At 41.8% G+C, this 14,383-nt stretch overlaps 1 protein-coding gene and 1 pseudogene across 2 annotated transcripts; one reads left to right on the top strand and one right to left on the bottom strand.

Annotated features, from left to right (window-relative positions):
* Positions 1 to 132: 132 nt before the first annotated feature.
* On the bottom strand, positions 133 to 12,727 carry Znf184 (zinc finger protein 184). Of its 2 annotated transcripts, XM_021656082.2 has the most exons (5): positions 12,230 to 12,727; positions 11,029 to 11,096; positions 8,431 to 8,557; positions 7,899 to 7,994; positions 133 to 2,517 (listed from the first exon to the last, which is right to left on the bottom strand). In XM_021656082.2, exons 1-5 carry the CDS (start codon positions 12,234 to 12,236, stop codon positions 569 to 571), a joined length of 2,247 nt encoding a protein of 748 aa, XP_021511757.1. In that variant the 5' UTR covers positions 12,237 to 12,727; the 3' UTR covers positions 133 to 568. The 2 variants fall into 2 exon arrangements, with proteins under 2 accessions (XP_021511757.1, XP_021511759.1); XM_021656084.2 differs by lacking the exons at positions 11,029 to 11,096; positions 12,230 to 12,727 and having other exon boundaries at positions 7,899 to 8,024; positions 8,431 to 8,558.
* On the top strand, positions 2,737 to 4,077 carry LOC110560250 (elongation factor Tu, mitochondrial-like; annotated as a pseudogene).
* Positions 12,728 to 14,383: the final 1,656 nt, after the last annotated feature.

Here is a 14,383-nt window from a genome sequence, read left to right as displayed (position 1 = left end):
CTGTGCTGTCCAGTCTACTTCAGAATCCTGGGCTGTGACCCTCCCTCAGCCTAAAAGACTGGAAACACAGGTATATACCAATGAGCTTGCTACCAAATTTTAACAGTCACAGGCAACTGAATTTGATTGTATTTTTAAATTATTTTTATTTAATGACCAGTTACCTGAATAACATAAGTGCATTAGAACAGGAACAAAACAAATTCCTAGTTACTGAGGCATAAATTTCTTCTACTAGCAAAACATGCAAAAAAACCACACACATTATAGATCCAAGACAAAATGTGGATAATATAGTTCAACTATTAATGAATATATTTAAAGTATACAAAATTGAGAATAAAACTCCAAACTACCTTTCAAATCATCTCTGAATCTTTTGCTTCACCTCATTTACAGAAGAAACTTAAAAATAGCTCGTCACAATGTTGTTTTAGTAGCATACTTGGATTAGGTCAGCCCAATGGGCTCTTGGCCCCTCGTGTGATAAGGAGAATTTAAAATACTTTAAGAAGTTCCTACCAGCTCTGATTCATCACTATAAAACCAAAGTGGATAGAGCAGCTAGTTACGATGTTCCTATAGCAGCCATGCCAGGGTGAAGTCTCTGGTGTTTGGTGAGAGCAGAGCGATACCGGAAGGCTTTCCCACAGTCATCACACCCAAAAAGCTCCCCTGAATGAATCTTCTGATGCTGAGTAAGGTATGTGCTCTGGCTGAAAGCCTTTGGGCACTCATTACAGTTGTCAGGTTTCTCTCCAGTGTGAGTAATCTGATGTTCACTTAGGTGCATCCTCCGGGTAAAGGATCTGTCACACTCATTACACTTATAGGGCTTCTCTCCCGTATGAGTTCGCTGATGCTGAGTCAGATGGGAGCTCTGGCTGAAGGCTTTTTCACATTTGTTACACTGGTAGGGCTTTTCTTCTGTGTGAGTTTTTTGATGTTGGGTAAGAGACGAACAGTGTCGAAAGGTCTTACCACACTTGGGACATGCATACGGCTTTGCTCCTGTATGAATTCTCTTGTGTTGTATTAGGTGTATTTTCTGGTTGAAGGCTCTCCCACATTCATTACACTTATAAGGTCTTTCCCCAGTATGGATTTTCTTATGCTGAATAAGGGATGAGCCATAGCTAAAGGTTTTCCCACATTCATGACATTGATAAGGCTTCTCTCCTGTATGAATTCTTTCATGCTTAGCAAGAGATGAACTTCGAATAAAGGCTTTCCCACATTCCTTACATTCATAGGCTTTCTCCTGGCTATGAGTTTTCTGATGCTGATTAAGGTTTGACAGATAACTGAAAGCCTTTCCACACTCACTGCACTCAAAGGGTTTTTCTCGAGTGTGAATTCTTCGATGCTGAGTAAGGGATGAGCAGTAACTGAAGGCCTTTCCACAATCACTGCATTTGTAGGGCTTTTCTCCTGTATGAATTTTCAGATGTTGAGCAAGGGATGACCAGTAACTAAAGGATTTTCCACATTCTGCACAGTCATAGGGTTTCTCCCCAGTGTGTGTTTTTTGATGCTGAGTCAGGTTTGAGTGCTGACTGAAGGCTTTTCCACACTCACTGCATTCATAAGGCTTTTCTCCAGTATGAATCATATGGTGACGGATAAATGTTGAAGGGCCATTGAAGGCCTTTCCACATTCGTTACACTTGTAAGTTTTCTCTCCGGTATGAATTTTTTGATGTTGAGTAAGGTGTGTGCTTCTGGTGAAGGTTTTTTCGCATTCTTCACATTTGAAAGGCTTCTCACCTGTATGAATCTTCTGGTGCTCCATAAAGTGGCCTCTCTGGCTAAAGGATTTCCCACACTCATTGCAAGTGTATGGTTTCTCACCAGTGTGAATTCTCTGATGCTGAACAAGATGGGTCCTCTGACTAAAGGCTTTCCCACATTCATCACATTTGTAGGGTTTTTCTCCAGTATGAATTCTTTGATGTTGAGTGAGAGATGGACCCTCAATGAAACCCTTTCCACACTGGTCACATTTGTACGGTTTCTCTCCTGTGTGGATTCTCTGATGGTTTATAAGGTTTTCGCTTCTGCTGAAAGCTTTGTTGCATTCATCACATTTATAGGGTTTTTCTCCAGTGTGTGTCCTTTGATGGCGAATGAGAGCAGAACAGTAAGTAAAAGCTTTACCACATTCATTGCACTTACACAGCTTCTCTTTTTTAACTGAGGGTGAATTCTGCTTGGCTCTTGTTTTCGTAGTAGTTTGCTTCAGAGCTACTTCTGTTTGTGTTGCAAGGCTTGAACCCAGAGTGAAACTGCTCTCACAAGCGGGTGCCATTTTCTCAGTTATTTTTATTGCCCTTGGCAGCATCTGTTGGTTTGCCTGAAGCTTCTCTGAACTCCCTTCAGATTTCCATGTTTCTAAGACATTGGAACTGCAAGAGTCTTCCCTTTTGTGGTTGTTTAATACCGCCTCTAAGAAGAGATGCTCTTCAGAAATGTCATGTTCTAGGGGTGACACACTATTTTCAGGTCTTGTCTTCCAGCCTGAAAGAAAATAAAATGCCAGTGTTTTTTGGACAGAGCAAAAGAAAACTGCCCTTGTTGGAGACCATCTAATAGTTTGAAGGTTCTCAAATATATAACCCCAATATTTGGGGAAAAAATGAAAGGAGCTAAGGAGAATACACTGAAACTCTAAAGAGAAGTGCTTATTTCTATTTCATAGGTGTCCTCTAAGGACAAGTAAGAATGATATTTAAAAAGATGGTTAAACTTAAGAGGTAAGCTGTGTGGTATAGCACACCTTTATTCTCAGCACCTCAAAGACTGATGCAGCACCACCACAGCAGCCCCCACGCTACTGCAAGGGACACTCAGCAGTCTCTGTGCCAGCCTGACCCCACTGCTACAAGGTTGGCTGCAGGCACTGAAGACTCCTGCGTGTAACAAACCCCACGTGAATGTGAGCACCACTAGCCACATGAAATCCTAGGGAAGACCATGCTGTTCACGCCATCGACTAAAAATTCTTAGCCAAGATGCTAAGCTCAGGAAGTACAAGGACATAGACAGTGTCCCAGAGGAGAGCTGGAGGTATCACCATCAATGCAGCGATGTGGAGCACAGCACTACTGCTCCCCACTATGCCCACACAGGCTGCCCCAGCCATGCAGATTACTTTTAAGAACATGGCTCACAGGCACTGCCACGCTGGATGCCTGTACCCTGGTGGTGGCTGACGATGGCTCCATGTTCCAGACACAAGAGCACAATGGCTACACAGATGGGAGTCAAGCTTGTGACTTGTACATGTGAACAAGGCAGACACTGTCCAGGACTCAGATATGGTGGAAGCTAGCAGAGCTGGAGATCCAGAAGCTGCTCAACTAGTCTGACTATGAAGACACTCCAGTCATTATGGGCTCTGTTCCCTGTGCCCTTGAGCAATGTGATTCTGATTTAGGTGTAAAGTCAGTGCAGAAGCTGCTAGATGCTGGGGACACTTACATCCCAGTGCTCAGCTAGGCCTGGAGAGGAGCTTTCTGCTGTCTGTAGTCAGTTCACTCTATTCCTGCCTGGGACACAGTGGTGACAGATAAACAGAGGACACAGTATTTTGAAGAAGGTTGATGAGTGTGAGTGGCTGGGATATAATAACATGAGCACTGCGGTGACAGGCTTTGAGACATCCCACAGAGACTGGAGAAGATTGAGGCAGGGGAAAACCTGGATGCTCTCTGGTCCAAGGTTTGAAGAGGGAAGCTCCAAAGCACTGTTTGGTCATGGTTAAGCCAGGCTCTATCCAACCTCACCAAAGGGTAGAGGCCCGGGTCTGTATCCTCAACAAAAAGGAGGGTGTCTCATTTTATGTCTGTCACGTTCTCCCTGACTTGGGACATGGCCTATCATGTCATCTTGCCTCCAGTGAAGGAACCTGCAATGCCTGGAGAGGACCTGAAGCTCAGCCTAAGCTTGCGGCAGCCCATGTTCTTAGAGAAGGTCCAGCACTTCACCTAGCAGGATGGCAACAAGGCCACAGGCACTGTCCTTGTCACTGAAACACCTGCCACAGCAAAGAAGAGCAAGAACCTCAAATGGAGATGAGCTGAACTTCTCAGGTTCTCGAGCTTACAGCATTCCCTCCTGTGGACACAACTGCATCCACCGTATACAACAATAGACACTTCTACTCACAAGAAATGGCCTGCTAGGTGAGGATGGCAAATAAACCAGGGATTGAAGAAAAAAAAAAAAAAGGTAACCAGAGACTACTAAGGGTACAAAGAAAAGGACTGACTCTTAAGGATGCAGTATAAATTAAAATTCCTTGTTCATGAACAAAAAAGTGAAATTTTAAGATTGTTGATTTAAGTTCAGGACAAAGACTCAACTAAGACTTATGATTATTAGCCTGGAACCCTGTAATAAGAATTCCATCTTTGAGGGCTGGAGAGATGGCTCAGTGGTTAAGAGCTTTGTCTGTTCTTCCAGAGGTCCTCAGTTCCATTCCCAGCAACCAAAAGGTAGCTCACATCCATCTATGCTGGGATCTGATACCCTCTTCCAGCATGCAGGTGTACAAGTAGATAGAGCACACATATACATAAAATAAATAAATTGATAAAAAAAAAAAGAATTTCATCTTTGCTAAAAAAAAAAGTTGTAAATAGGAGAAGAAATAATTTATGGTAGAAAAGGTAACAAATTCAAGACTATCATCATGGAATTTAGAAAAGAAATGAAGGACTAAACTATAGGTGTAGGTGCGGAAGATGCCAAAGCAGTATTATAATAGGATGTTTATATGTAAGATACAAAATACCTACTACCACTACAAAATGACTACCACTACAAAATGGGCACTGGCTAACATATTCTTATACCCAATATGTGGAGAAGTAATCGAAAGTGTTGCTAACTAGACTGCAAAAAAAAATCAGGCAAACTAGTGACACAAAACACACATCAGGATCACAGATCATGTCTCTGAAAAGATGAGTCTCTAAGACAACCTCAAGAAGAAAGCAACTGGGGGCTGGAAAGGTGGCTCAGTTAAGAGCACTTATTGCTCTTGCAAGGGACCTGGGTTTGGTTCCAGCACTCACATAGTGGCTCAAAATCACCTGAAACTCTAGGTGCAGGAGATTTGAAAACCTCTTCTGCCTTCTGTGGGCACCAGGTATTCATATGGTAAAGAAACATACATGTAGGCCAAATAGTCTCTCTCTCTCTCTCTCTCTCTCACACACACACACACAAATAAATAAATCTTTTTAAAAAGTCCAGTAGAAAGTAGTATTAATAGATAAGACCAAGCAGAGTTGTAGAGGAATTTTAATTCAGATCATGACTTCTCTGGCAAGAGATCACATTCAAAGACCTTTTAGGTCTGTGTGATCCAGCTGGAATACAAACATGCCTTTAACCCAGGAGACAGAGGCAAGATCTGTGTTCAAGGCCAGCCTGGTATATAGTAAGTCTCAGATAAAGAAAAGCTATGTCCAGGCATGATGATACATGCCTTTAATACCAAACAATGAAGGTAAAGTTACTTTGTAGAAGGAAGCACCCGTATTTGTAAGTGATGGTTAATTGAGTGGCAGAAAAAGTGACAAATTAGAGAAAGATTTGACTAACAGGATATGCCCACTCCCATGAGAGAGGAGAGGGAAGTTACTTAAGAGAGCACCTCAGAGACTGAGAGAGAGTAGGCAGTATCAGGAGAGTTTAACACAGAGAGAGAGAATGAATAAGAGCACAAATCAGATACAGGTGAAGGCAGAATGAGCTTATTAAGCAGTAAGTCTCAGGTGCTCAAAACATTCTAGGCCTAGGTTAGCAGACAGAGGCAGTAAGCCTCCAAGACGGCAAATAAAAGAGATGATGAAGGTCAAGGTTGAGACAATGATACATTTAGACATAAATAAAGAAAAGAAAAATTAATGAGACTAACCAAATCTTCCAAGAACTCTGGGATAAGTTCAAGAGACAAAATCTAAGAAATCTGGAGAAGAAGGAACTGAGATGAAGTCTAAAGGCACAATTTAATGAAATTAAGGCAAAAAATTACCCAAACCTACAGGAAAAAAAAAAAAGACATCCACACACAACCATACGGTATTATAAGTAGACATGAACAAAATGAAATAGTCAAGATGTTAAAATTACAAAAAAAAAGTACTAAAAACTGTAAGTACAGGGGAAAAATAATAACCCACATATAACAGAGAAGTAGCAGAATAACATCTCTCGTCAACAACCCTAAAAGCCAGAAAAGCAAGGCTTGATACTGCAAACCCTGAAAATAAGTTAACCACGAAGATTGTTACCCTGGAGCTAGAGAGGTGGGTTAGTAATTAAAGCATTGCTGCTCTTGAAGAAATCAAGGGGGAAATAAAAAACTTTCTAGAATCAAAAGAAAATGATAGCACAATTTACCAGAACCTCCTGGCTAGAGCTAATACAATTCTAAGGTTATAGCTACAAGTGTATAGATTAACCACTGTCCGCTAGAAAAAAAAAAAAAAAAAAAAGAGAACCAGAGGGATGGGTGTCACACATACATACACACATGCAATGTTCACACCTACACATAATTAAAAAAGAAAAACGGCAAATAAATAATCTAATGATATACCTCAATGTGCATAGATAGTTTTTTATCATTTAAAAAAATTATATGTGTGGGCATATGTACATGAGTGCTTGTGCTTGAAGAGGCCAAGGGTGTCAGAGTCCTTGGATCTGGAATTACGATGGTTGTGAGCCATACTATGCTACCACGAATTGAACTTGGGTACTCTGGAAAGCATCAAACTCTCTTAACCCATATGCTATCTCTCCTGCCCCTAACTGCAAGGTTCTAGAATGACAACGACAACAAAAAGAAAAAAGCAGAGTGATGCCAAACCCATTTTAAAAAGCTAGTATTACTCTGGTATCAAATCAAATAAGGACACAAAACAAAAGTATAGACTAAACTCCTTGATAAATATATGTATAAAAACTTGCAACAAGATACTTTTAAGCCAAATTAAAAAAAAAAAAAACAACATTAAGATCATACACAGCAACCATGACTTTTACATTGGTGATGCAAGGCTGATTCAATATATACATGAATGAAATAAAACATATAACAAAACTGAGGACAAAAAAAAAAAAAAACATGGTCATCTCAATACATGCAGAAAAGGTATTTGACGAAGTTTAACATCTCTTTACCATGACAGTCCTGAAGAAACTAGAACAGGAGGAACATAAAGTCCTGCAAATGTCATAATTTAATTTTCTTTATGGCTAAATAAAATTCCATTGTGTAGATGTACCACATATTCTTCATCTAGTCCTGTCATAGGCACCTAGGCTATTGTGAATAGCATAAACAGAGTGACTAGATTATCCCAGACTCAGGCCCTTTAAGAAATTTCTTGTGCAGTTTGGAAACTGATGATTTAAAAAAAAAAAAAAATTACTCAGAACCTCAAGGACAGAATGATAAAGGAACAAAATATAAAAAAACTATGCATGAGAATAAGAAGAGAGTAAGTCCGTTAAAACAAATAACAACAAAACAAAACAAAACAAAGGCTACAGGTGTAGAACTCACTTTCTTTTTATTTTAGTTGGGATCACAGAAAAGAGACTTAGCCAGTGTTGAGTGAAGGCATCTGGAAATAGGTGTGTTTCTGTGTGGTGCTAACAGAGATGGAACCCTAAAGCAGAAAATGAAGGAATGAAGGAACAATCCTGGAAGTGGGAAAGAGAGAATGCAAAGTGCAGATTTAGAGGTCTGCTTCAGAGAAATCAGGAGGGCTGCTCCTCTACAGGGAGTACAAAATAGCATCTATATTCTGATGGTTCCCATCTCTCCACAGGGGGTGCCAGCAGGAGAGGGCAGTGCTCTGTTGTCACACACTTCTTACCTTCCAAGGAACCAACAGGAATGGATGACTCCTCACTCCATGGCTCTGTCCCTTGCTCTAGTTGGGAAATCATATCAGGTTTGGAAACCTGGAGTCCTGCTCAGAGGGGGAAAAAAAGGAATCTGTCTGCAATAAGGAAAAAGCACCATATCAGAATGCAATCTCACCACTATGTCTCTAAGATATTCCCCATGGAAAAAATCTGGTGTGATGAATTAGCATGTCAACTGTCGTAACAATGGGGCAACTGAGAAGCTGATCTGAGGAGAGGAGGATTAGTTTACTGCTCCACTTAATAACGAGGAGAAACTTCCAAAATTTAAAATTGCTGGTTCGTAAGCTTAGATGCCAATCACATCTAAATGCAAGAGATAATGTGCCTCCCCCCGCCCAGCCAGACTTGGGGCTACCCTCACCTACAGAGGCGAGGGGTATGTTTGCCTCCCCACACCATATAAACTGTGGGTTACCCTTACCTACAGAGACCAGGTGGGTACCCTTTCCCACATCCTTATCTTAACCTCACACTCACCTATAGAGACTAGGTGCGTATAATTTTCCAGTGTCACATCTCTGAACAAATTTCTCTGTGTAGGATCCAGGTGTTTCCATTCTTCCTGAGTGAAATTCACAACCACATCCTTGAAGGTCACTGATTCCTAAGACAAGAAGTATTCTATGACTTAGTCTTAGGAAATAGATAAAATTAATAATATTTACAGAAGCAAGGCTTTTTACTAAAAGCAATACTAAAATGTCACTAGTATGTCCACTTTTAGAGAAAAATTTAAAATAGAACCTCACCCATAGGATTGGTATTAAGAACAGAATAAATGTTCCATGTGAAGGATGGTAATATGGCTTATTGGCAGAGCATGGGGAAGGCCCTAGGTTCAATCCTCAGCAAAAACCAAACACAAAAAACTTTTTTTCCTCTGTGAAGTGCTTAATTTAGGAATCTAAGCGTTCAGTCATTACTAGCTAATGCTGTCCTTATTCCTTCCCCTTATCCCTGAGTTCTAAGATATAGCAAGTACTAACATTATACCTGCTATCATCAATTACATTTTTACTATCGATAATGTGCAGGAATATCCAACAGCTTTGACAGACTTGCCCTATCACATTTCTTTTGGGGGTGTGGGGGAGCTAAAGTGAGACAGGATTCCCAGGATTCCTCTGTGTAGCCCAGGCTATCCTGGTGCTCACTCTGTAGACCAGGCTGACCTCAAACTCAGAGATCCACCTGCCTTTGCCTGCCAGGTGCTCAGATTAAACCCATATGCCACCATCACCCAACTGCCCTATTACATTTCAAAGGACACCAAATTAAAAGTAACCGAAACAGTGCAATGTTACAGAATAAAACTCAGTAAGAATAAAACAGCTGAAGATAGGCCCATGCATTTAAGAGTTGGATAGAATTAAGAAGTTCCCAAATTAATTAAGATACAATGGATATACCATACAATTAACTACTGGCCAAAAGGTAAATAGAACTCTTTATACCTTTACAACATACCCAAATATTCCTATTGGCTTAAAGATTACATTGTGGGGTTGTTTGTTTGACAGACAGTCTTGCTAAATAATCCTGGCTGGCCTTTGCCTCCCAAGTGCTAGGAGAAAAGACCTATGCCACTACTCCCAGCTTCATTTTGGATTTTGGCCTTTATGGTTTTGAGCAAACTAAGCTTATTAGAATTAACTACAGTAACAATAGGAAACCAACACACACACATATATATATGTTATACATATATGTATCCTATGTAGTCAACCAATATGGGCAAATTTATATTCCTTCACAGTGCTCTCTGATCATTTGTAAGATGGATCACATTCTAAGCAAAAGAAAAGTCAAAATGAATCTTAATAAATTTAAAAGGATTCAAGTCACAAGAAGTATGTTCTCTGACTATGGATATGTTCACTCACTACCTGGAACATGATGGTGGTTTTATGAACCTCTACATATATTAAACTCTCATTTAAACTCATTGGGTAACTCTCATTACCCAATGAGAGTTGACCTTCTGCATCATTGGATTCAATCAACTGTAGATAAATTATATCAAAGAACATGCACAGATACTATTCTTGTCCCTATTCCCTAAACAAAACGGTAGAGCTACTGTATAGAATTCATATTGCATTTACACAGTATTTACAATGTATTAGATATATAAGTATATATAAGGTATATAAGATGATTCAGAGGATGTGGATAGGTTATATGCAAACATTGTGCCATCTTATGTTAAAGGACAGAATCTACTGGTTTTGGTATCTGTTAGAGGTCCTAAAACCAACTCCTCAAAGATACAGAGGAATGACAATATACCTTAAATGTATGCAGTTTATTATTACAATATTCGGCAATAAAAAATAAAGTGATGCTAAAAGGACTTAAGCTGAAATTGGGAAGAAATTGTGTGGGTGGGCTGAAGGGAGGTCTTGAGATTAAGACTCATGAAAAAATTTTTCCTACATTAAATCTATTATGATCCACAGATGACCTGCACTATAAGCCTTTACACTTCTCATGTGCTATTTAGTTCTTTCATATTCTGACCTCATTCAATTTTATTTTTTTAATTTTCCAAAATGAGCCATTTCCTCCATATCTTTTGGAAATTATGACTGTTACAGTGCTCACCTGCCCAACTCTGGTTATAGCCCTCTCCATGTCTAAACTCCGCTCCTCACACTTCTCTTCCTCCAATATTCAAATGTCACTTGTCCTTGGATGAGTACAATTCCACATTGTTCATGCAACTCTGTCCTTTGCAAACCACATACATCTCTCCATTCCCTAATAACCAAAGCACTCATTTCGTTTTTTGTAAATTTGCCTATTTTATTTTTACTAGCCATTTTACTCTACTCAAGTAAAGAAATAAATGTTGTGCTTCTTTTTCCCCCACCGCAGGAGCGTTAGAAGATACTAGGTAAGAGGTAAATAGTGACTATGCCGCTGAAGCTGGAGAGGCCGAGCGGGATCCAGTGAGACCACAGGGCAGACGAGAGTACAGAAAGACCCACCAACAATGACCTGGGGGTAAACGCACACCTCGCGATAAAAGACGCATTACTCTCAGAAGGAGCATTTAGGAGAATCCCAACTTACCCGACAACTAACTGATGGGAGTAGGGGATGTCCCTCGTGGAGACTGGCAGAGTCTGCAATGGACAGGCCTACGAAGGAAGAGGTCACGGTGAATCTATCAGGTCTGCTGCTGCCAGCAGTCCAGAAGAACTTCTTTTCTTCCTGGAAATAACAACTATATTTCTTCTTTATGTGTCAGAACCTCCCAAACCCCCAAAAAGACTCAGCTGAGGCCTGAGTATGATCCTGAGTAGGCTCAGAGAAAAACAAAACGAAACAAACAAAAAACACACACACAAAAAAAATAAAATGCCTTAAGAGTCAGCTTTGTACTTAGACCTCTTGGAAAAAATACACATTAATAAAATAGTTGTGATTTCTAAACCAAAAAAAAAAGAAAAAAAAAGAAAAAAATTCAGCTTTGTCTCTTGGTACTTCACTATTCACATGGTTCATAGAGATAAATCTGAGGCGCTCACTAAGTGAGGCAAGACATTCCTGCGGACATAAAATGTGAGTAAACAGCAGGGTATGACAGTGCATGTCTTTAGCACCAAGGAAGCAAAAATTGGTGGATTTCTGTGAGTTTATTGACGTACCACACATACCTAATGAAAGTAAAGACAAGCAAGCAAACACTCTTACACATAAAACAAAATCTAAAAAAATGCTCCCTAAGAAAAGCCTTCTTTAAGACGTCCAGAGATCTTAAATGGACCTACCAAAGGAAATGAGGCTCGGCTACTTGAAAGGGAACTTGAGTTCTAACAGCTGAATTCACAGGTAAGGGCAACCTTGTCAAAGAACTGACACTCTCTAACGCTTTTAATATCTACACAGACATTAAAGGAACAGGAACTTTTGATAGGAAAAAAAAAAAAAAAAAACTAGTTTCCACCTAAAATGGCGAGTTTAAGGCCAGAGACACTTGCACTGGCACAAGCTTGAAAAATTGCTATCTGCAAAGCATTTCAAAATTAATTTTTGCATTTAGGAGGTCTTTTTTTGCTACAAAATATTATTCTAAAATATAATGAAGAGAAATATCACGAGTATCAGATATTCCGAACTGCTGTTCCTTTTCAAATCAGTTCTTTCCCTTTAGATGGTGTAATTGGTTTCCTTCAACCCTCACTACGTTCCCTCCTCCTCCCAGCTCCGTCCAGCCCCCGCCAGCCTGCTCCGCCCTGGTCATCCCCATCACCTGCGACGTCCCCGTTACCTGCCATCGCCGGACACGTGGATCCCCAGGCAGCTTCAGTCCGGGTGCCTCGCTCCGCTCGCAGGGCAGGGTGCCTGATGCCCTCCGCGACTGGCCTAGCAGACCCACGAGGCGCGCTGACCGTCGCACCTCAGAGCCGTGCAGAGCAGCCACGAGGTCCTGTCCGAGGGCACACACCTGTGGCCGCGCAGCCCGGCCCCTCGGCGGGCCCTGCCCAGAACAAAGGAACAAAGCCTCGGGGAACGGGCGGTCCCCGGCAACGCCGAGGGGAGGCGCGCCCCCTTCCCGGGCTCCCCGGCTTCCTCTCGCGCAGGCCGCGGCTCGCGGGCCCGCGGGGGTGACGTCACGCCCCCCGGGCGCCGGGGGTTGCCATGGTGATACCTGGACTCCAGTCTGGTGACGCACGCCTCAGGAGCCTGGATCCAGAAGCGTGGGACGGTCACCAGACCTCGAGCAGTCAGCCTACGTCGTGGGAACGACCCAACACGCACCGTTTTCCACGCCCACCGTAGGCTTGGTGGTCACTTCCGGTCGGGCAGACCCTTCCTCTTCTCTCCGGGAGCGCAAGGGACCACAATTCCCAGAATACAACGCGCGGCACTTGTGCATTGCTTTCCCCGGGTTTTCGCTCCTGTTGCGGCCTCTCCTGGTGTGTCGGGGAGTTTGTGTGTGGTGGCCCGGGTTGTGAGTTGAGGTGGTCGTATTAGTGTTTGTAACAGACTCACACACCCGCAGGGTTTTTGGGGGGACATGTTGGGGCAGGGTCTCATACTCCTCAGGCTGACCTCGAACTTTGTGTGTACACGTGCCTGGCCTGGAAATCCTGATCCACCTTCTCCACCTCCCAAGGGTCTGGACCTCCCACACTGGAGAATTTCAAAACGCAAGGGTACATTTCACCATTCAGCCCTTCTTTTATTACCTGGCCCTCATTCTTATTCACATGATCTTTATCGTTTTGAAGATAGTCGTCGTTACCCACACTTGTCTTTGGAGACGACCCACACTTTTTTTTAAAAAAAAGAGACCAGAAAGAGGTGGTGATACTGTATTTTACCTGTTGGCAGGGCTCTCTGGAGCTTTCTTTGCCTAGCACTTAAAGCGAATCTGTCGGCGTGCCCTTGAGTATACACAGAAGACTCCAACAAACAAGTTTTTATACCTCAAAGGTGAAACATCTCCAGTTATTTGACAGAAGGGCTAGAGTGACTCCCCTCCTTGGCTGACAGTACCAGACCTGGAAACAGTAATGCTACATATGGAAAAGTTTAAAAAAAGGGAATGCTGTTTGGAGAAACGGCTGCAACAAGACATCAGACAAAAATATGTTTATTAAAAAAAAAAAAAAAAAGGTTTTCTGTGTTTGTGCACCACAGTGAAGGGCCATTAATTATGTGGTGTCCAGAAAAGGACCCTGGAAGTGTAGTTACAGGAGATTGTGACCCACTGAACATGGCTGCTAGAATTCTCTGAGCCATCTCAAGCCCCCAACAAGCATATTTGAAATAAGGCAACCACTGGAGTTATAATTAGGAGAAAATTAAACTGATGGTGAGGGACAGTACAAGATACTCTTTAGAAGTGTCTCTATGAGTTGAAGGAAAAATGAAATCAGGAAAAAGGAAGGATAGACACAAAGGACAGAAGACAGAAAGCCAACATGTGTGTAATCGTCAGGAAGGAGAGATCACGGATAAGCAGCTGTCAGCACTTCCTGTGTGCCAGCCAAAGTGCCAAGTGCCTTGCATCTTGTAAGTTTTTCTTTCTTTCTTTCTTTCTTTCTTTCTTTCTTTCTTTTTTTTTTTTTTTTGGCAGGGTTTCTCTGTGTAGCCTTGGCTCTCCTGGACTCACTTTGTAGACTAGGCTGGCCTTGAACTCATAGAGATCTGCCTGCCTCTGCCTCCTTGAATGCTGGGATTGAAGACATGTGCCACCACACCCGGCTGTAAACTAATTCTTAGAAGAATTAAGTGACGATACTTTTCTCTAATTATTCCTCGTTTACCTCAGTAGGAGTTATGTAACAAATAGCCTGAGTAACTTGCTTGTGGTCACACAGACAGCAAACAGGGCCACTTGATTGCAGTGCATTGCTGGTGTCCAAGCGGAGGAACTGGAAGAGGTTTGCCTTTTCAGTTCTGAAATTTATTTCTG

Source organism: Meriones unguiculatus, chromosome 19, assembly GCF_030254825.1.
Source record: "Meriones unguiculatus strain TT.TT164.6M chromosome 19, Bangor_MerUng_6.1, whole genome shotgun sequence".
Taxonomy (NCBI): Eukaryota; Metazoa; Chordata; class Mammalia; order Rodentia; family Muridae; genus Meriones; species Meriones unguiculatus.
The sequence above is the reverse complement of the archived record's forward strand: the minus strand, read 5'-3'. Positions and strand labels throughout refer to the sequence as shown.